Source organism: Centrocercus urophasianus, unplaced genomic scaffold, assembly GCF_019232065.1.
Source record: "Centrocercus urophasianus isolate 14NV4802_14NV808 unplaced genomic scaffold, USGS_Curo_1.0 seq_30, whole genome shotgun sequence".
Taxonomy (NCBI): Eukaryota; Metazoa; Chordata; class Aves; order Galliformes; family Phasianidae; genus Centrocercus; species Centrocercus urophasianus.
Window position 1 is genome coordinate 3,721,632 of NW_024884867.1, and position 20,000 is coordinate 3,741,631.

General features: G+C 45.6%; 1 protein-coding gene across 1 annotated transcript; it reads left to right on the top strand.

Moving 5' to 3' along the window:
• The first annotated feature begins 11,749 nt into the window (after positions 1 to 11,749).
• Positions 11,750 to 19,767, top strand: YWHAH (tyrosine 3-monooxygenase/tryptophan 5-monooxygenase activation protein eta). The gene is made up of 2 exons (XM_042829202.1): positions 11,750 to 11,879; positions 18,330 to 19,767. The coding sequence occupies exons 1-2, from the start codon at positions 11,793 to 11,795 to the stop codon at positions 18,984 to 18,986; spliced, it is 744 nt and encodes a 247-aa protein (XP_042685136.1). The 5' UTR covers positions 11,750 to 11,792; the 3' UTR covers positions 18,987 to 19,767.
• Positions 19,768 to 20,000: the final 233 nt, after the last annotated feature.

The following is a 20,000-nucleotide window of genomic DNA, read 5'->3' on the forward strand; positions in this document are numbered from 1 at the left end:
CAGCAGGTGTCACAGCTCCCTTGAGCAGAGTCCCTCAGGGTGGTTATATTGAGGCCAGTTCAGGAAGAATCATTCAGCAGCCAGATTTAGAGGCTGAAAGCTTTGTCCTTAGAGAAGGACAGCTAGGACCCTGGAAGCTATTCCTCCCACAGGTAAAAGAAGTGGAAAGCGCAGGGCTTCTCAAAAGCACTGTCCTGATTTCCCTGTTGAAGAGAGCTGCAGAAAGTGTGGTAATGCATCTCGTTCCAGGGCCTGGCTTTCTGCTTGTCCTCATCAGATTTTGCAGATATTTTTATCTGTACACTGAAAATGGGACATACTGTATAAGCATATGTGTGTTTTACAGTGTGGTTGGTACAAAGGAGATTCAGGGCCAGCATCATCAGAGAAGATATGTACCCCTCTCTACAGCAGGTCTGGCTTCTAAGCTACTTGCCTGGTTTTCTTTTTGACTGGAAATTGTAACTTACACAGATCTTAGTGAGAGCTGACCCTGCACACTAGGTTGGTAGGGCCTGTACTTAATCTAAAACAGTCTGTGTTTGGGATTGGCAGTTTTGAACTGTGGCTGAGGGTGATGAAAGATGAGTAAGGAATTGCTGGCAATATTTTGGCTAGATTTAAAATTGCATGTTCTGCTTCTAGAGTTGAGCTCATGTTTATTTTTAAAATAGGTTCCAACACTAGAAGAAATCTATGGTGAATGTGTCCCTGTTGGGTATGTCAGCTGTGCCAGGAATCCACACACCCTTTATCGTGTTCCTGGCAGGGACATGACCTGCTGCTTCTAGTGAGGATACGGCTATTTGGACTCCTGGTAATGCCTGTTTAGCCTGGTCCATGTGCCCCTGAACTCCCCATAATACAATGAATGCTACTGAACATCAGTCTCTTCAGAAGTGATTGAGCCTTAGGTTGCAATTTCATCCAGGCCTTTCTGCAGTCTCTCTCTAGAGAGCCAGGAGACCTTGGGTGGGAAGCCTTGGGTGAGGCCTCTGCTCAGTGATGGGCAGTGAGCAAGAATCACCTTTGTTAGCAGGCAGGGCCCTGTTAGAAGTATGGTGTCACCCCAATTATCTTGAGCAATCATGATGAGATGAGCATATCTCATCTGGGGACTTAGGAAGGAAGAAGTCAGGAATCAGCTTAAACTGAGGTAGATGAGTGTTGTTACCCTAGAAAGACAGGGCAGAGAAACTATCCCTGCTCTGCACATAAAAGTAAAACACAGAGAAGGAAATGTTTATCCAAGGTCACCCACCTGGAGTAGACATCTAATATCACTGTTACTGCCTTGCCAGTGCCTCTCTGTCTGCTTCCTAAGTGCAGGGGTAGAGCTAGAAGTCAGCCAAAGGAACCTTAATCAGCTCGTCTCATTTTAGAAGTGCTCACCTGGAAAGGACTTGGCCTGAAAGCTTATTAGACCAATTTCAGTTTATTTCTTTTATGGTCTTTTTACAGTCAGTCCTACGCGCTTGGGCTGCATCCAAACCTTTTATGCTCTACAGGGCTGTGAGGTGGGAGTGTGAGAGGGAGCTGGGCTGAGAGCTGACTGTCTCCATCTGCTCCTGCTGCTTGATGGAGTTTGATCCAGCTACTGGACTGGAAGTCCCTGTGGGACAGCCAGCCTGCCTTCACAGAGAGTGCTGGTGTATCTCCTTCACTCTTCTGGTTTGGACAGGTGGAATGTAGCCCAGCTAATGCTTCATGCAGAATATAGCTCTCCTGTGCCTCACATTTCAAGCAGAAAAGCACACTGAACTCCGTGGAGTAAGACAAATTGCATTTATGATCCAGCATATTGATTTAGAAAATACTGGTGCCAGCATGTTGATTGCAGCTTACCGCTTCTTCCTGTGCTTCTGGGATGTCAGCTCAGAGCACAGGAATCCTGCCATTAGGCCCTTCCCTCCGACAGCCCTGTGCCCATGATACTGGCAGGCAGCAAGTCTCAAATCTGCTAAAGCAGGCTACTTTTTAGCACTTTTTTGGTATAATTAAGCTATAGGACTTGTTGCTGAGGGTACTGTGCATGTTAAAATGTAAGCAAGCAATAAAAAAGAATGAGACAAATTGATGAGGGTAGGGGCTGAGTCCATTTGTCACTAGTAAATGTAATTGCAGCATGATGAAAATGAGCAAAATGAATGCAGCCTCCAGCAGAGCAGTCCCAAGGCTGACTGCTGAAACTTGGAAGCTTGGCAGAAACTTCTGTTATCTGACACTTTTGGTCTGGTCTGTACAGCTGTGGTATGGGCAGCATTGTTGGAGTACGGATATCTTTGGTGATGAATGGAGAGAGCACCCCATCATGGAGTACCTTGTGTCTCCTACTTGGCCTGGTGCCTGTGTGCTGTGACCTCTTTCCAGGCTGGATGGGGAAGCCACGTCCCCAGACTTTGACAGCCTTGAAAGGCTGTAGTGGAATTGCAGCTAATGTTGTGGCTGTGTTTAAAGCTACTTTTGTGTGTTTTGACTATGAAGATCTCTGTTTTCAAAATATCTTCCAAGAGAGAGACATTTGTCAGACATCTCTTTGTTTATGGAGAGTGTTCTGGGGGCATAAGGCAAGTTGCAAATGGAGATGTAGTCCTACGTACTGCTCCTGGTTAGGCTAGTCCTCCCTGTGCAGAATATGTTTTTTCAGCCTTTAACAATTTGAATAAATGACAGAAGTTTGTAGTCAACAGAATTCTCAGCAGCCCCTTGTCCTGCTGCAAGACTACAATAAATGGCATAAATACAAATGCATTTGTACATCATTACATTTTCTTCCAGTTCCAGACAGACTGTGGTTGGCAGTCCTCAGTGCCCACCTGTTTCTTCAACCCTGCATAGAAGAAAGCCAAGCCCTGGGACAGAGCCAGGTAAGAGAACACACCTAATGTTCCTAGAAGGCAGCTCAGACACACACGTCATCCAGCTGTAGCACTCTCACAGGAGATGTGAAATCTCACGTTGTGTGTTGTGTGACTCATATAAAATCTAGGCATATCTTTGGCACCCAGCTCACTGCATTCTCACGGTAGCATCGAGCAGATGCTAGGACAGTTTTTTGTTGGTTTTGATACTTGGATTGCTTATCAGATCCTGATTTTACTAAAAATATCATAGGAACAATGGCCTGTGTAGATCCAAAGTACCATTTACATTTTGAGCAGCAGAGGATTCACCTTGCACCGTGCAAAGAAGATGACAGTAAGGTGGCTGCTTGACGGCCCTCCCCTTCTGAAAGGTTCTGCAGGATTTAACTCAGCTCTCTGAAACCTGTTCAGATCTTTCACGTCATTTTCATTTCCAAACTTGGTGTTGCTGAGGAGATTTTGCAGCGTTCTGAGATGGCCGAGAGAACTTTACAGAATAGTGGTATTAGGAAATGTGGTATACATGGTATACAGAATAGTGGTATAGGAAATGATAAAAGAATTGACTTCCCTTCCATGATCTGAACTCAGTCTATATGCTTTCTTTTGCTTTTAAGGAGGTAGAGAATTAAACTCGGAAATTTACTGCTTTCAAGGGGATGGGAGCACATCCGTGAATGAAATGTTATTTAAAAATAGGACCTAAGAAGGCCCTATCTAAACTGTAGAGTGAGCTGTTTGTCAAGTTTATTTTCTGGCTTCAAGTGTATTTTTTTGCTTCAACCAATGAGTTAGCATGCATTTCCATTTCTCTTGCAATGTAAGCTGCCAGAGAAAACCTTTTTGAAAGAGATTTTTGAAAAGCAGGAGACTTGTATCTGCTGGCCTCATTATGGGAAGTGGCTGCATTTCTGAGGGCAGTAACAGAACCTCTTTAGAGCCTTTGAAAGCATCAATATAAAGATCTGTATCTTGGAAAGTGGCCTTTTTACTGGCCATTATGGGAGCCAGATGAGAAGGAAAGCTTTGGGCATTAATAATGAATGAGCCTTTTCTAAGATTTCCCGAGTATGCAGTCTCTGTAGCCAGAGTTTTCCTCTTGCTATTTTGGATTTTTGCACTGATTTTACAGAAACATGACACTCAGTGCAATATGGGCTGGGGAACAAGATACCATGGGATGTCTGCAGATGTTAAAAGGAGACACCTCCAAGTCTTTGTAATAATCAGCCAGTTTGGGAATTCAGAAGAGCAGCTTTTGCATATATTTTTTTTAAATGTGTGCTGTAAGAAAATGAAGAGCCTGAATGGGTAAATGATTTTACAGCGTTTGATTGGCTTCCTGGGTGCCCTGTGTCTGTAGGATAAACTTCCCCTAGACTTGCTGTGGGGTTATGCAGATGTTTATTTCCTGTGTCTGAACCACAGAGGTGCAGATGTAGGCACCCCGTAGCACACACAACTTTCAGTTTGTTCTTTGTAGGTCATGTGAAAGTAGAACAAAAACCAGCTAACTCATTTTGGAAATGTTTCTTTCCCTTCCTGAACAGAGCTCCCTCGTCCAAGTGATCGTTCCCATCTTCATTAACTACTTTATGCTGGTTTTACCCTCCACTGTTAACTTATTTTTATACTGAGCTGGTGCCTTGGGCAAAAAGAAGGGGATTGCTCTTCTCTGAATTAAGAACTGCACACAGATTGCGCTTGCCATTTTTACCCCCACACCTTGTACAGGTGAATTACTCTACCTGAACTCAGAGGGGAACAAAGACTTCATCCCTTCACACACACTGACATTCCCTCCCATCCCGCAGTCCTGTGCCTCTGTACATCTGCCCAAAGCTCTTCATCAGTGAGAAACTGCACTTAAGATCCTATGTAGTGGAGCTTTGATTCCCTCCTGTCTTTCAGGTCCTGGAGGGGCTGGCTGGTGACCCATGGAGCAGTGATATGTTCCAGCAGCATGGCTGTGCTCTGAATACTGAGCAGGGACGAATGTGCCCCTCCTGCAGAGTGGGACTGCACCTCTCCAGCAGAAACCTCATTCTTTCTTGGTTTTCTTAATACTTTAAATGAATGAGGAGTTTGATATGGAGATGAGGATCAGAAAGATTGGGGCAGAAGGATGAGGGCCTTTTCAAACAGTAAAGCTTACTAAAATGGGCTTTATAGGTAAGAATTTTGCGAAGGATGTAAGAAAGGGAAGGTAGATTGTGGATTGTACGTTTCACTGGAGCAGTCTGAAGCTCTTCTGAAGATGTCAAAAATACCAAGTTACTGACTCAGTGGCAGTGCCTGGTCAGGTCTCAGTCCATTGTATCGTGAAGGCAGGTGAAACCCAACTGAAAAGGAGGAAAACCTGTTATTTGCACATGGCCTTTCGAAGCCCACACCTGGGCACATGAGGCTGTGTCCCTGGTGCACCCAGTGCTCATTCCCTGGCTCTCCCTTGGGATGCCGTTTTCCCGTTGGCTGCTTTGTGCTCGCAGCCCGCCGACCGAAGGGCCGTGTGTGCCTTCCTTCACACAGTCTCCTTTAACAGTGGGGCGCTGGGTGAACCGGGGCTGCTACGCAGGGAGGGAAAAGCGGGACGCGCTGTCCGTGAGCCGCTCCGCACCCTTTAGCCGCTCTCTCTCCCGTCTCCAACGGGTCTTTCTGCCCTGAGCCGCCCTGCAGGACCGCTACACAGAGGCGGTTCTCCCGCCGTCCAGCGCCATGGCGGCCGCGAGCCGCCTTCCTATTGGCCGTCCGACCCGCAGCGCTGGTAGCAACAGCGACAAATATATCTCCCCGCCTCCTGATTGGCTGCCGCCTCCCGCCGAGCCGTGGCAACAGCGGGGTGGGCGGGCGGGCGCGCGGCGACCGTTGGCGGCTGGGGCGGCGGAGGGTGTGTGGGCAGTTGTGCCGTCCGTGCTGTTTGAACCCCGTTGGTCGGGTATTTGTGCTGTGGCGGGAAGGGTCTGAGCCCTGCCTGTTGTGCAAAGAGGATAAAACAGTGGGGTGGCTTTAATGCAGAAGCCACCCGTTAGCAAAATTCTCTCTGGGTCTTGATAGTCCTGTGAATGAGATACCAATAAGATGCTTTATTTCTCAGAGCTCATGAGACAGCGCATCGCTGCTGTGATGTAGTTGGCAGTGCTGCACATCTGTACAGCTGAACGGAGCCTGGGCATGCCTTTCCTTGCTGCTGGAGATACATGTTATCTGCAGCAATACCTCTGTTACAGTAAAAAGCATTTCCCTTTGCTCTCAGATGTTGGCACCACTGCCTGCCAAAGAGATGATACAGATCAGATGAATGTTACTACACCTGTATAGGTGTGGGCACTGTCAGCGTTTTAAGCAGTTGAAGAATGTGGTTATTGTGACTGATGTAAAATGGCAGCTCTGGTCAGCAGAACTGCTGTGGAGTGCTGGGAACGAATCCTCACCAAACTGCATCTGGAAAAGGCTTTGCAGCTGAAGCAGAATCAAAGTTTTTTCTCTTGCACTTCATTTAATGAATTTCATCTCCAGATTTGGCACAGTTGCTCTCTGGAGGACCATTGCAATTTCTAGGTCATTTCCCAGATGAAATAACTTATTACTTCTCCATAAACTTACTTTAGGTGATTCAAAGTTTGATATGTGAAACCTAGCAAATTAGAAGTACACCTTTTTAAGAGACATGAAGTCCAGCGGCTGAAGTACAGTATATCCCAGCCTGCCAGCAGCTCTGCTTCACACCACCTGGATGCTGAATCTGCACGAAACACATCAGAGGAGCTCATTGCATTGCAGTGAGAAGTTGCAAGCAGTGCCTGCCGATCTCAGTGCTTCCATTAGCACACACAGGCTGGAGGCACTGCTGTGCAGCAGAGGAAGAGATCAAGTGAACCTGAACCCCGGTGGCACCTGGCCTCCTGCCTGCGGTGCTGGGTGGAGCTGGTCTTCCATGGACAGTGCCGTGGAGTTCTGTGTGCTGTGCTCACATGTTTGAGTTGTTCCCTTTGCGTATTACCTTGTTGCTGTTTCCTAGATGTGATTTACATCCTCATTGTGATTTGCATTCCCTGTCCTGCCATTTGTAGCAAGCTCTGGATGTGTTCATGTTCTTCTTCTGTGGAGCTGTAATTAGAAATGCTCTGTGCATGTGACTGACCTTCCCTGAACTGAATGTACTGTACCTGCTGTTGTCATTCCTCCTCCTCAACATGGCGTGCCCTAGCAAAGAGAGGAGCTTGCCCTAGATAGAAAACAGCCGTTTTTATCTTAAAATGCATATAAGAGCCCAAAGAACAGTATTTATGTTAACAGGTCCCAGAAAAGTGATGGAAATCTGGTTGTGTTTTCAAACTGTAGTTCCTTAGCTGCTGTAGAGGCAAGGATGCTTTCCCAGTGGGCAGGCACACTTGTTTCCCAGTGCTGCTGCTGAGGTCAGACCAAGTGTTACCTACCAGCCTTCTTGGTTGGAAGTGTGGCAGGGAAATGGCAGCAGCGAGGTTCTGTGTGGCAGCTGCCCATGAATAGTTTCTCTGAAGTAATCCTCTACAGTACGAAATACGATTAATGGCGTGAGGTGCTGCTCTCCCTGCTTTCACGTGCCATGACAGCTACAAGTTAGCGTTACTGAATGGGCTCACCTGAGGCCCACTATGGACAAATGTCAGGAGAGACAACTTCAAGGCCCATCTTTTCAGGAAGCTTCTTGTTCTGGGTGCTAGGCTCAACTTGCTTAGGGCCTCATTTTCAGAAGAAATGAGCACTTACAGAGGCTTGAGTAGGGCACCTGGTATAAGGGTCCGCTTTTGGAAATGTTGGCAAAGGCGTTTTATCTGTGCTTTGTTAGTCTGATCCCCAAAGTCTTTCATCCTATGTTCTGCAGTGAAAGGTCACTGTTTCAGATCAACCATTTTCAGTGGGATTTAATCCAGTTCTGAGTAAGGCTAATCCTCTTTGGTGCAGTTTGAAGAGCAGTAAAAATTAATTTGTCAAGAAAGATCTGGGCATATTTCTTAAATATTTGCTGGTACTGAGTCCATAATTGGGTAGCCCTGAATGAGATGTTTTAGGGGTAGTTCCAGAAGTGCTAGACATGGAAATTCTGACTTTATCCATAGGTTGCAAATGCTCAGCACCTCTGACAAGCCCTGAGGTGGAGTAGGGTTGTTGGGGTTTCTTCATGTGGATGTGTGTGTGTTTGTGACTTTCAGTATTCACTTAGCATAGACATCTTTCATACATAGAGGCTTTTAGCAATAGGATGCTCAGGTGTGAGTTCCTGATAAGCAAGCTTTTTTATTTTTTCCTATTTATGCTTGTAAATTCTGGTTGTATCCCTTTGATTACATTAAGAATGAAAACACATTCTTGTATCTGGACCAAGCATTGTGGTTTGAAGCAGCTCTTGAAGGGTTAAAGCTGCTTTCAATTAGGTGCTGTGTTCTTGCCACAGAAACCCCCACAACTGAGCATGCTTCACGGCCTCCTGTGCATATCCCTGAATCATTCTGGCACCTAAAAACACTGCCATAATCTTTTATTCAGACATAGCACTCATTCTTCACTGGACTCCAAAATGAGCAAGTGCTCCAAAACAGCACATTTTGCAGAGAGCTCTGAGGATCAGCTCCTGTCTGCATGGGATTTTGAACATGCAAAAGGCTGCTGTGTCTGAATGCAGAGCAATAGTGCACACACTGCAGTGATCCCCAGTGGGGTTGGTATACGTGTCTGCTCCCCTGAGGGAGGAAGGGCTTCACAGATGTTGTGCAAATCACCGCTCTTTTCTCTGACAATCTCCTGTTGGTGCAGATGTGCACTATGCACAGCTCACAGCGTGAGCCCTGCTGCTTCTGAGCAGCACTCCGCTGCTGCCATCTTCCTCTCTTCACTCTAGCTTTTACCTTTGAGTTACGAGGGAGGTTCTGTGAGAGTGATTGAAGATTAATAAAACTTGAAATATGGCAAGTAGTAGAATATTTTCACGCACACTGTGACAGCCTAAAGAGTTCTGTTGCTTGTTAAACTCTGCTGTACGGTTTGGCCAGAAATATATCACTGAAATTACAGTCCCTTGAGGTTTGGGAAAGAATCATCACACTTCAGCTACACCCACTCCTATCTTCTGCTCTGATCTTGTCATTGGTGACAGCACCTTCCCTCCCTGATGTGCACTTCTCTCACTTTGTTGTGGGGATGTGCTGCCAGGATTGTGCCCCACAGTTGCAGCATTTCCAGGATCAGATGCCCACAGACTCCCCACCTCTTTGTCTCCCCGCCCATCTCTATTTCCTGCCATGCGGTTCAGATGCTGGTTAACCTGCACTGCTCACTCCTTGCTTCTGTTCTGTTTTTCACTGCTTTGTCCTCAAGCCTGTATCATTTAGCAGCTCCCTATGTAAACCACTTCCATGCTGCAGCTCCAGGAATGAGGCAGATGGTAGCAGGGATGTTACCTTGCCTTGGTGCTGTGAGTCTCAGGAGCAGTGCTGCAGGTGTGTGTGCTGCCAGAGCAACCAAACAGGTTGCCCAGGAGGCTGGGCAGGCTCCAGTATGCCATGTGGCCGTTTCCCCGTTGCTTTTCCTTGTTGTCAGCGTGCCCTGTGGCTTGTGCCCCCAGCTGAACATCAGCATTGGGCTGCTCCGTGTGGCTGCCGCGCTGTCCCCAGCGCCTCACACAGCGAGCTGGCTCGGCCTTCCAGCAGGGAGCTATTTGTGGAGCAGCAGGGCTGGCCAGCACACTTAGATGTGCCTATGGAGCAGAGCCACTGCCTGAGATCATGGGACAATTATCAGAACCATGAGTTTCTCCATTTACAGATTCTCTCTGGGTGTGGTCACTGTGCCAGCAGCTCTAAATCCTGCCTTGTGAGCTCTGCTGGGAACGTCGAGCTCTAGGACATGAGGGCTGATGCCTGGCATCTGAACTTTAGCAGGAGGACATGTTAGGTGCTTTGACAGCATGTTCAGCACTCCAGTAAAAGATCTGCTGACCTCTCCTCTCTTCTCCTTTCCTTTCCCAGCTTACAATTACTGTAGCAGATTAAGACTGCACACGCTCTGATTTTTTTTCTCCTTGTTCCTTATGGATTCTGGGAGCCGCACTGCTGTTGTAGCTGAAGGTTGGAGCACTAGATGCTGTATATGAGGGCTGCTCCAAAAGTAATGGCTTCTATTTTATCATGTTGGCCCACTGGTGGTACAGCAGTAGAAGTTGAACCTCCCCATCTACCTCCCTATTGCATCCTGTTGCTGAGTGACAGATGGCAGCAGAGGGGCACTCTGACAGAATGGTGTCTGACATGAAGGTGCATTTGAAGCAAAAATATGTCATTGAATTCCTCCACGTGGAAAAAATGGCACCCATTGACACTTGCTGGATGGTTCTGGTGTGCAAACAGTGCGTGTGAACACTGTGATGCAGTGAGTGTTGCATTTCAGCAGTGATGACAGTGATGTGTCAGACAAGCCACGTTCTGGACAGTCGTGCACAGCTGTCCCACCGTGAAATCTCCATCACATTTATCCGTGTGAATCAGCACATTACAACCAGGGAACTGTGTGTGGCTTCAGTGCATTGGAATATCACAAAGCTTGCATCAGGTGCGTCCTACAAATGCTCACGTAGGAACAGAAAGAAAACTGTATGCAATCTTAGTAGGACCCATTGAATCAGTACAAGGCTGAAGGTGCCGGTTTCCTGGATTGTATCATTCCTGGTGATGAGACATGGTTCCACCACTGCAAGCCAGAGTCTGAACAGCAGCCCATGGAGTGGTGATGGGTAAACTCCCCATAAAGAAAAGGTTCACAATGAGCCCTCAGCAAGTAAGGTGTTGTGCGGTGCCTGCTGGCAGAGCAACCCGGCCAAACCATCAGCTCTGAGTGCTTCACTGCCTGCTGGCCGGGCTGAGGGCTCCAACTTCCGCCTGGCTGCCGTGAGGTCAGTGATGTTACGTGTCACCGTGCGCACTCAGAGCTGGGAAGCTCTGAGGTGCTTTAGACTGGTAAACAGCCATTATACAGAAGCTTCGATTAAAGAGAAAAACAAGGGAAGAAGAAAAAGCACTTTGAGAATGTTTTCGTGGACATACCCACATATATTTGCTGGATTAACGCACGCTCTGTGGCTCAGTGGGTGAGTGAGTGGTTGTAGAAACACTGCGATCTGCTTTCTATGGAGCTGCAACACGGCAGCAGGCAGGGCAGGCACGGAGCGCTGAGTGCTGCGCGGAGCCTCGGGCGCGCACCGCGCACCGCCAGCCCTGCACACAGCAGCGCGTTGCGCGGCGCTGTTCCTTAGCGACGATCTTGACGTACGGCCGCTCAATCTCTTACAGAGCTCAACTATTAAAAAGCAAGACGCTGGTAAAGCTCTGAAAACGGGGACCAGAGCCGAGCAGCCGCGCCCGGGGCCGCACCGCCCGGCTCCGCAATGCCCACCGCCCACCTCCACCTTTGCAGCAGTAAAATGCAGCACTCGCAGTGCGCATGCGCCTCCCCCCGGCCGGCGCCCCGGGATGGCTATTTATAGCAAGTGACGTCATCTAGAAATAGAACGCGAGGGAGCAGCGCCCCCCTCCCCTCCCCTGCAGTCCCCTCGGCTCCGCCCCCTCGTTGCCTTCCTAGCGCGCAGGCGCAGGCGGCGGCAGCAGCGCGAGGCTCCGAGCCGGGCGGAGAGGCGCGAGCCGCACGCGGCGCCGAGGGGAAGCAGTGAGCGCGCGGCTGCAGCCCGTGAGCGCGAGGCGCCGACCGCCACTCGGCGCGTGAGGCGCGGCGAGCCTAACGGTCGCCCGGCGAGCGGGCGGGAGGCGGCGGCCGCGCTGCGCTCTCCACGCGCGCTCGTATCCTCGCACCGCCCGCGCGTCCCGAGGCGCGGACCCCCGCCCCTCTCCTCACCGTCTGAGGGGCTCAGCGCCCGGCCCGGCAGCCACCACGGAAGCGGCCATGGGGGACCGAGAGCAGCTGCTGCAGCGAGCCCGCCTGGCCGAGCAGGCGGAGAGATACGACGACATGGCCTCGGCCATGAAGTCGGTGAGTGGTGCGGGCGGCGGGGCCGGGGGAAGGGGGAGGTGAGGAAGGACGTCCGGGCCGGAGCGGGGTGGGTCCGGGCAGGATGCGCCCAGCCTGTGGCGGTGAGGAAAGGAGGGGAGGGTTGGGCGGGAGCGGGGCCACCCGCCGGGGAATGCGCCCAATGTTCCCAGTGCTCCCGCTCTGCGGAGCCCCGCAGCTCCCGTCCCTCCGGAGCTGGTTTTCTCCCTCCCTCGTTTCTCTCTCCCCCTCGTTTCTCTCTCCCCCTCGTAACGACGCCCGCGCCTCCCGCTCCGTCCCTGCCCGGGGGTGTGGCCGGCCCTACGCCGCCAATCGGGCGCGGTGCGGAGCGGCCGTTTGAACGCCGCCCGCCTCGGGGCGGAGGGAGCATGCTGAGCCGCCCCGCCATCCCGCGCCTGGAGCTGAGAGCGGGCGGTGCGACCCATCCGGGGCTGAAGGGGCGCGGGGCGGGGTGGGATGGCCGCGGGGGGGCGGGGGGCTGAGCAGCGCGCGGCAGGAGGAGCCCCTTCCTTTTCTAGAGGGTTCTGCCGTAGAGGCTCCGAACAGGGGCCTCCCACGGGCGTGAGCGCTGCGATTCGAAGATGGAACTGTGGTCGCATCCGGGTATACGAGCTGCTCACTGCACTCAGAATCTGTTTCCTAAACTTTAACGTTGCCTTCTTGCCTCTTTTTGTAGGGTAGCGTTCTCAGTGTGTTGTTACGCAGTTGAATACTGATATGTGTTTTAACACTAAGCTACAGCTGCGATGAAAATGAAGTGTACTGACCCGTTTGTACTGGTACATAATAAAACTGGAGAATGACCAAACTTCATGTCTAGTGTCTCTTTTTAAAAAACAAAGCATATCTGAATTCTGAAGCCTGTGTAAATGCTGGTAAATGTTTAGCAAAGACCATTACAGTCTTTGTATTAATTGCAACTGATTTACTCTTGTTGATCTCGTTTTTTTGTGAGCGCCAAGAGGCCTCAAGGGGACCCTGGTTTCTCTTGAGAAATAATGCTGCATGGTTTGAAAGAGCAGCTACAAATCAAGTTCAGTCATGGATTGATTCTTGCAAAAAGTCTCCTTCAGGGACTGTATGATGTATGTTACATCTCTTAAATGAGGGCAGGAATCAGATGTTTTATCTTTTTAATGTCTAACTGTTTACAGTGGCATAATAAACACCAGCATCAATCTAGTTCTAAAGCACAAATACTTCTGAGTATCTCAATATTAAATGCAGTTGATGTAAGCTGTCTTTCAGTGATATTATTAGAATTCCTGATACCTACCGTGAAGTAGTAACAGCTTCATTCACCTGGAGAACACTTCTCATCACTATTTCTGAAGGATGCAATCAAGAAATCACTAAAATCCACTGCTGCTCTGGAAGACACCATTTCTAGCTGTAGCTGGTAGCTTTTTTTCCCCCAGGCATTGCTGATCTGCAGGATGTATATGGCTCCCTGAACATGTGAAGCAAAAAGAACATGGTTGCTGTGTGTCAGGAGATATGTAAAGTAGAAGTAACTGGTGTGTGTGTCCTGTTGGCATCTTAAACTGAACTACTGCTCAGTTTTCACTCATTGAGTTTCGGTATTCTGTAATGCCATTTTGATCTGCAAGAAGTTGTATAATGATGAGCTTCTGTAATTTGGAGCTTGCTAACACTGTAGATGAGCTGTCTTTAGCATGTATGAAATGTTACAAGTACTGAAATACAAAAAAATTTAGCTGAATTTAAAGGGCAACAGTTGGCTCTTATTAGGCTGTTCATGTAATCTTTCATCTTAAGATTCGAGTTGATTTTATAGGTGTGAGCTGAAGCACATTGTGCACTCAGATGTTAGACTTCCTTCAGCAGGAAGCCAGTGTTGTAAATCGGATATCTAGTCTCAATGCAGGATATTTTGATTTGAAAAGATTCTTAAAAGTATTCACATAACATACTTGATTCTTTTTGTAATGGTGCTGTGTGAAAATGCTGTATTTCCAGTGTAATGGAAATGCAAATGGTTAATTTCAGCTCCAGGTATTTATCAGCGTGTTTCTACAGCACACAATACTGTCAGCAGCCTGGCAGTTGCTCTTAACACACAAAGTGATAAAGATTATTGTAGCAAAAGCATATTTGTACAATATTTGGGATTTCCAGTGAAGAAAGAACATGAAGAGGCTCTTATCAGCTGTTGATATAAAGCTGGAGGAATACTCATTGTTCAGTCCTGTCTGTTCAGCCTTCTATAGAAAATATATATATAAATCTATAGATAATACAGCTGTTGTAGCTTAAATAAGGAACCTGCTGTTAAAGAGTACAATTTTTCTTGCTGTTTGTTCTTTTTTTTTGCTATTTCTGCTTGTATTTGTACTTACAATAGAAGTATACTTCTATTAGTACCTATTTATCTATGTAATTAAGTTGCTGTTATAAATCAGTGGGTGTAGTCAATATTATTTTCATAGAAAGTACATGCATATGTAAAAGTGCCTCTAACCAAATTACATCCTTCCAAGGACAGTGGCAGTCTCACTGCATTAAGTGCCACTTAACGTTCCAACTGTTTGGAGTAATACATGTGGTAGGTAAAACCTGGCTTCCAAACACACTGGGGAAAAACGTGCTGTTATTGTAAGAGTGTTAAAAGTGCTCGTTTGTTGGAATAAATATTGTTCCAACAAATTACTGAGCAGATTGGGAGCATGAATGCTTTTGGTATTAGACTGTTCCAGAAATTGATTTTAAATGTTGATTATAAATACTAAATAGCTGAACAGTTTTGCTTTGTAAACTGAGTCAGTCTATTAATTCCAATATATAGTAGTGTGTAGTAGTTTTTTTTAATCTGCATTGCTTTTCTAGTACAGGTATGTAGCAGGTATTGAAGATTGAGATGAATCTCAGTTATGTGAGATGTGTAATTTTGATATGAGGCATGTGAAGAAGATTTACTACACCCTGAGAATACTGAGTCTTGGTATTATTGAATATGTGAATAACTATAATGTGAACAATATCCTTCCCTGCTGTGAGATGATTTTCACTGTGGTTTTATACTGTGAAAGTATCTGTCACAAAAAAAAACAAAACTAGAAGCCACACTGATGCAAGGTATTGCTCTGGTTTAAATGAATTCATCTGGTTTGTTCAGAAATAATGAACAGTATTCATTATGAACCTTCTCAGGATAGTTTTAATGATTGAAAGTGGCTTTCCTGCTCAGGTACAGTCTTTTGCTACAGCAGCTCATTAAGGACTTGTCGAGCTCTGACAGCAGTGTTCTTGCTAACAGAACAAGTGCAGTCACACACATGCAGTTTACCTGGACCGGACTGATGCCATTAGGTAACCTGACAGTGCATTCACCTGCTGTCAATTACAGAACCATTGCTTTGGTGAGTTTTCGATGTAAGATGAACTTGGCTTGATGTGGCCCATGTAGGATCACACCATTGGAAGTCAGTTCTGCTCTAGGAAGCCCAGCGTTGTGGCCAGGATTCCTTTTATGTACTTCTTTCTCAGTTAACCGTGAGAGCACTTGGACAAAGAGCTGAGGGGATACCTCTAAGTACTACAGAACCAACATTTTGTGGTTTTTTAACACTTGTGAACTGCTAGTAGATCATAGCCTGTATATTCAGCTGGCTTTATCTTGCAGTCCTTAGCAAGATGATGCAGACTTTGATGTCAGAAGAATGTTTGCGTAAGAAAAGTAGTTATACATCACAAAGTTAGTACTACTTTGAAGTCGTACTACAAACTTTTTTCTCTTAAGTGCTCTTTTTCCTGATAGCCACTATAAAAAACACTCGGTCAAAAAAGTAGAAGTGCATTTCTTAAGCAATCATCAACTCCAGATAACGCTATAGGGAGAATGGAAAACAAGAAACATTTCCTTTAGCACTTCAGGTTTCCTTTTCTACATCATCCCAACAGGAAGAGAAACATGTCTGTTTTTATGTAATTTGCTGATGTATCTGAAATTGATAAAGCTGCTGATAAGCACTGCTTTCCTTTCATTCTAGCTTCTGGTAATATAGCTGTTTGTGTTGGGGCTGTAGGTGTGATTTTTATGTATGCCTGCACAAAGGACCAGCGTTCTTTTGGCTAGGATGGAGGCTAGTTTGCCATTTCTCCTCCAGAAATCACCTTTGAGTTGAGATGGAAAGGGTTCAGCATTAATGAAGTAAAAGTGGGGAGGTGGGGTGAAAATGATGCTGACATCCTGAAGGTTGTTGAAAGATGACACTGGAAAGAGGAGTTCCACTGCAAGCATTGGAAACTTCTGCCATGGCAAGAATCACTGGTGGGAAACAGCTCCTGTTATGCTGAGTTCCTGCACTCCTGCTAGGTGCTGCTCACGGGAAAAATAATTGTCAGTTTTTACATTAAGTTAACAGCATCTGCCAAGGGGAATGAATGCACTTCTGAGTGTACTGATACTGACACTTCAGCTGTACCGTATCTGAAAAGTAATTCACTTAAACTTCAGTTATGGAGAAGGAAAGAAAGGTGGAAAGGCATTTAGGGGTCGATCTTTTGCAAGTGCTGTATCCTGTGCACGTGCAGCTCATGAATCAGTATTTTTAAGATGGATGTTGTGGTACATTTTCTGCAATTGAAAATGAGTAACGTCTGAAGAGAGAAAATAGGCTAGGAAAAAATCTAGACTACTCTTCCGAGGCTAATGATACTGCTGTGGGATTACACTTTGTGTTGTGACAAATAGGATGAAACTTTGGAAACTGATAGCTTCCATCTCCATACATAAATGCACCAGCTGTAGCATAGTAAACATGTAGGTTTGCATCGTGGGTTTTTTGATGGTTCTTATGGCATTTGTTAGGTGCTGCAGAGTATTATTTAGATATCCACCACTGGAATGACCAAGTAATTATTAATCTCTGGTTTTGATTTTTTTTTTTAATATTATTTTTGTAAAAGCAAACACTGTCCTAACAGACTGGGGGAATAGAAAGGCCTAAGCTAAGCCTTCACATCCTGAGGGAATTGATCTTTACTAGAGATAATGATAGAAGTGGGTCTGACTAGAGATTGTGTTTGGGAAAATGGGGTGTGGAAGCTGTGAAGAAGCTTGTGACAATTACATCGAGTTGATTCATGTGCATTTACCATGGGTAGGTTGTCTGTCATTGTATCAGGGTGGACACAGCAGTGTCTTTTGGAAGTTCAGCTTCCAGAGCTGTGGGGAAAAGGAATTTTGGAGGTAACTCAATTCAGAGTAATTTCCCTTTCTGAGAAAGTTAATTTTTATAATTATTTTTCAGGCTTGGCAGGATCCATGTTTACTGGAGAGTACACTGCTTACACAAAGAGTGTAAATATTTGTGACAGTTACTTGTAGATTGCAAATTTGGCTGCAGACACTGTGTGTCATGGAAATATGCACTTTTTTGGGAAGTAGTTAATTTTAGCAGTGTGTGAGCAATGGTAGTTTTATCTTCAGTTGGAAGTGCACATCCTTACAATTCTAGTGACTTCCAATGCAGCTAATTATGTGTAAAGTAGCGGAGCTGTGATTTTTAATTTAATTCCTATTAACTTAATTTCATGTTTGTGAACTTGAAAATCTGAACAAATCCAAGTGGGTGTAAGTCTGAAAAGCCTTTTTTCTAATCAGCACAAAGTGAAACAGGGCTAGGTGTAGTCTTGGATGTTCTACCCTTCCCTTACTGCAGCTTTAGTAGTAGGAACTTAGTTTTTTTTCATAAATAAAAAATAAAGAATAAAAAAAGAACAAAAACAAAAAACCCAAAGAAAACAGCCCTCATTTGTTCCACCTATGCAATTTCCTTTATATCCTATCCTTCGAACTTGCCTGCAGCCACCAGTCAACAGAAATCAGGCTAACTTCTGTATTAGTGTGTAATGGCTCACTCAGTGAATGAAAGACAGTATGAAGCAGTAATTCCATTTGTACTATGCAGAGCATAATCCTAATGGCCGCAGCGCTTCTATCTCTGCTGTTGAATGAAAAAAAAAAAGCAGCAAAGGAAAGAAATGCAAGAACTGCAGCAGTTTCCAGTGTCTGTGCTGTGTTCCAGATTCATAAAACTGATATTCTAGGTACATTTAAATTCATTGTGAAGTTTGTAGTCTGCATAATTATAGCTCAGACTTGTAGGAGTTAAATCCTCCAAATGCTTCTTTGTTACACCAGCCTGACTCACTCTTTTGGTGAATGTGCTTTGTAATGGGTTTTAAATTCCAGCTCTATTACAGCAGAACTGGGGGGAGTTTCATTCTTTTGTGTCTTGACTGCAGAAACAGCTTTCAAGCTTAAATGTTACAAACTGTTTTCTGGCTAGAAGGAATTTTGAGATCCAGAAGGAATTTTGAATGTTGGGTTTCATGATGGAGGTGCTGAAGGAAACTTGTTATTTCTGAAGATAAACCATTTGAATTTATCTTTGTGTGTATTTTCAGGTAACTGAGCTGAATGAGCCTCTCTCAAATGAGGACAGAAACCTGCTGTCTGTAGCCTACAAGAACGTAGTTGGAGCTAGGCGATCCTCCTGGCGTGTCATCAGCAGCATAGAGCAGAAGACTATGGCTGATGGCAATGAGAAGAAGCTGGAGAAGGTTAAAGCCTACAGGGAGAAGATAGAAAAGGAACTTGAGACAGTCTGCAATGATGTTTTGGCTCTCCTCGATAAGTACTTGATCAAGAACTGCAATGACTTCCAGTATGAGAGCAAGGTTTTTTATCTGAAAATGAAAGGAGATTATTACCGCTATTTGGCAGAAGTTGCTGCTGGAGAGAAGAAAAACAGTGTTGTGGAAGCCTCAGAAGCTGCCTATAAGGAGGCCTTTGAAATCAGCAAAGAGCACATGCAGCCTACTCACCCAATTCGGCTTGGGCTGGCGCTCAATTTCTCGGTGTTCTACTATGAAATCCAGAATGCTCCTGAGCAAGCCTGCCTTTTAGCCAAACAAGCCTTTGATGATGCCATAGCAGAGCTGGACACACTAAATGAGGATTCCTACAAGGACTCCACTCTCATCATGCAGTTACTTCGAGATAACCTCACTCTGTGGACGAGTGACCAGCAAGATGAAGAAGCAGGAGAAGGCAATAATTAAAAAGCTTTCCTCTGATCTGTCTTTCATCCACTTCACAATCCCTGTCATCACCGATATTACCTTGCCACAGTCACACTAAATATCTAGTGCTAAGCATATCTGTATTGTACAGCTGTTCAGATTTGCTGTCCACTTTATCAAGAAGCAGTTTCAGATGAGCCTTCATGGGTGTTGATGGATTGATTGGTTTATTGGCCCTAGTTATCTTAGTTGCACTTCAACAGTGCAGAAAGATATATGCATTTAATGAGGCATTTTTAGTTTGCCTGTTGATTAGAACAGATGGGAAAGAATAATGGAAAACGATTGAAGATGATTAGATTCCAGTTTCAATTTTTGCCATTTGAAATGAGCTGACTGTTCTGTTAAGCAGTACATTTTGTGCATGCAAAGTAAACTAGCCACCTCAATTTTTTTTCAGTCAATGCAAACAGTTAAGCTGATGTGAAATGACAACCCTGTTCATCAGTTTACAATAAACTGTTTGAAATGTGAAGTTTTGGTAGCAAATTTTTTTTTGCCTCTTAACTTATGTGCACAGTTTATTTTAATGCAGTGCATCTACCTAAGAGTTTTGATACTTGTAACCTTTTGCAATTGTTTTGAAGAATCATGAATTTATTTTTTGTAAACTCTTTGGCTGTTTAGTTGTCTGTGTATTCTGACAACACTATGTCAATATTAGCCCATGTTAAGATGGATGACTGAGATGCCAGACTTCTAAATTAAATGTTTTGGAATTAAATAAAATAAAATGCTGCTTCGGGGAATATTATCTCTACATAAGCTGTCCTGTCTTTTGTTCAGAGCAAAGACTGAGTTACTTAGTACATCACTGCTAAGTTAAAACATGTCATTAATGAGAGGACGTCTCGTACACTAAAAACAAATGAGCAAATAACAGTGTGCTAAAAAGAAGAAAGAAGCCCACGGCAATCTAGAATGGTACTTCTTACCTGAGGTAAAATGGAGTTTCCTAAGGTACGTGTTAGTTGGTTTACTGGGTAAGAGCAA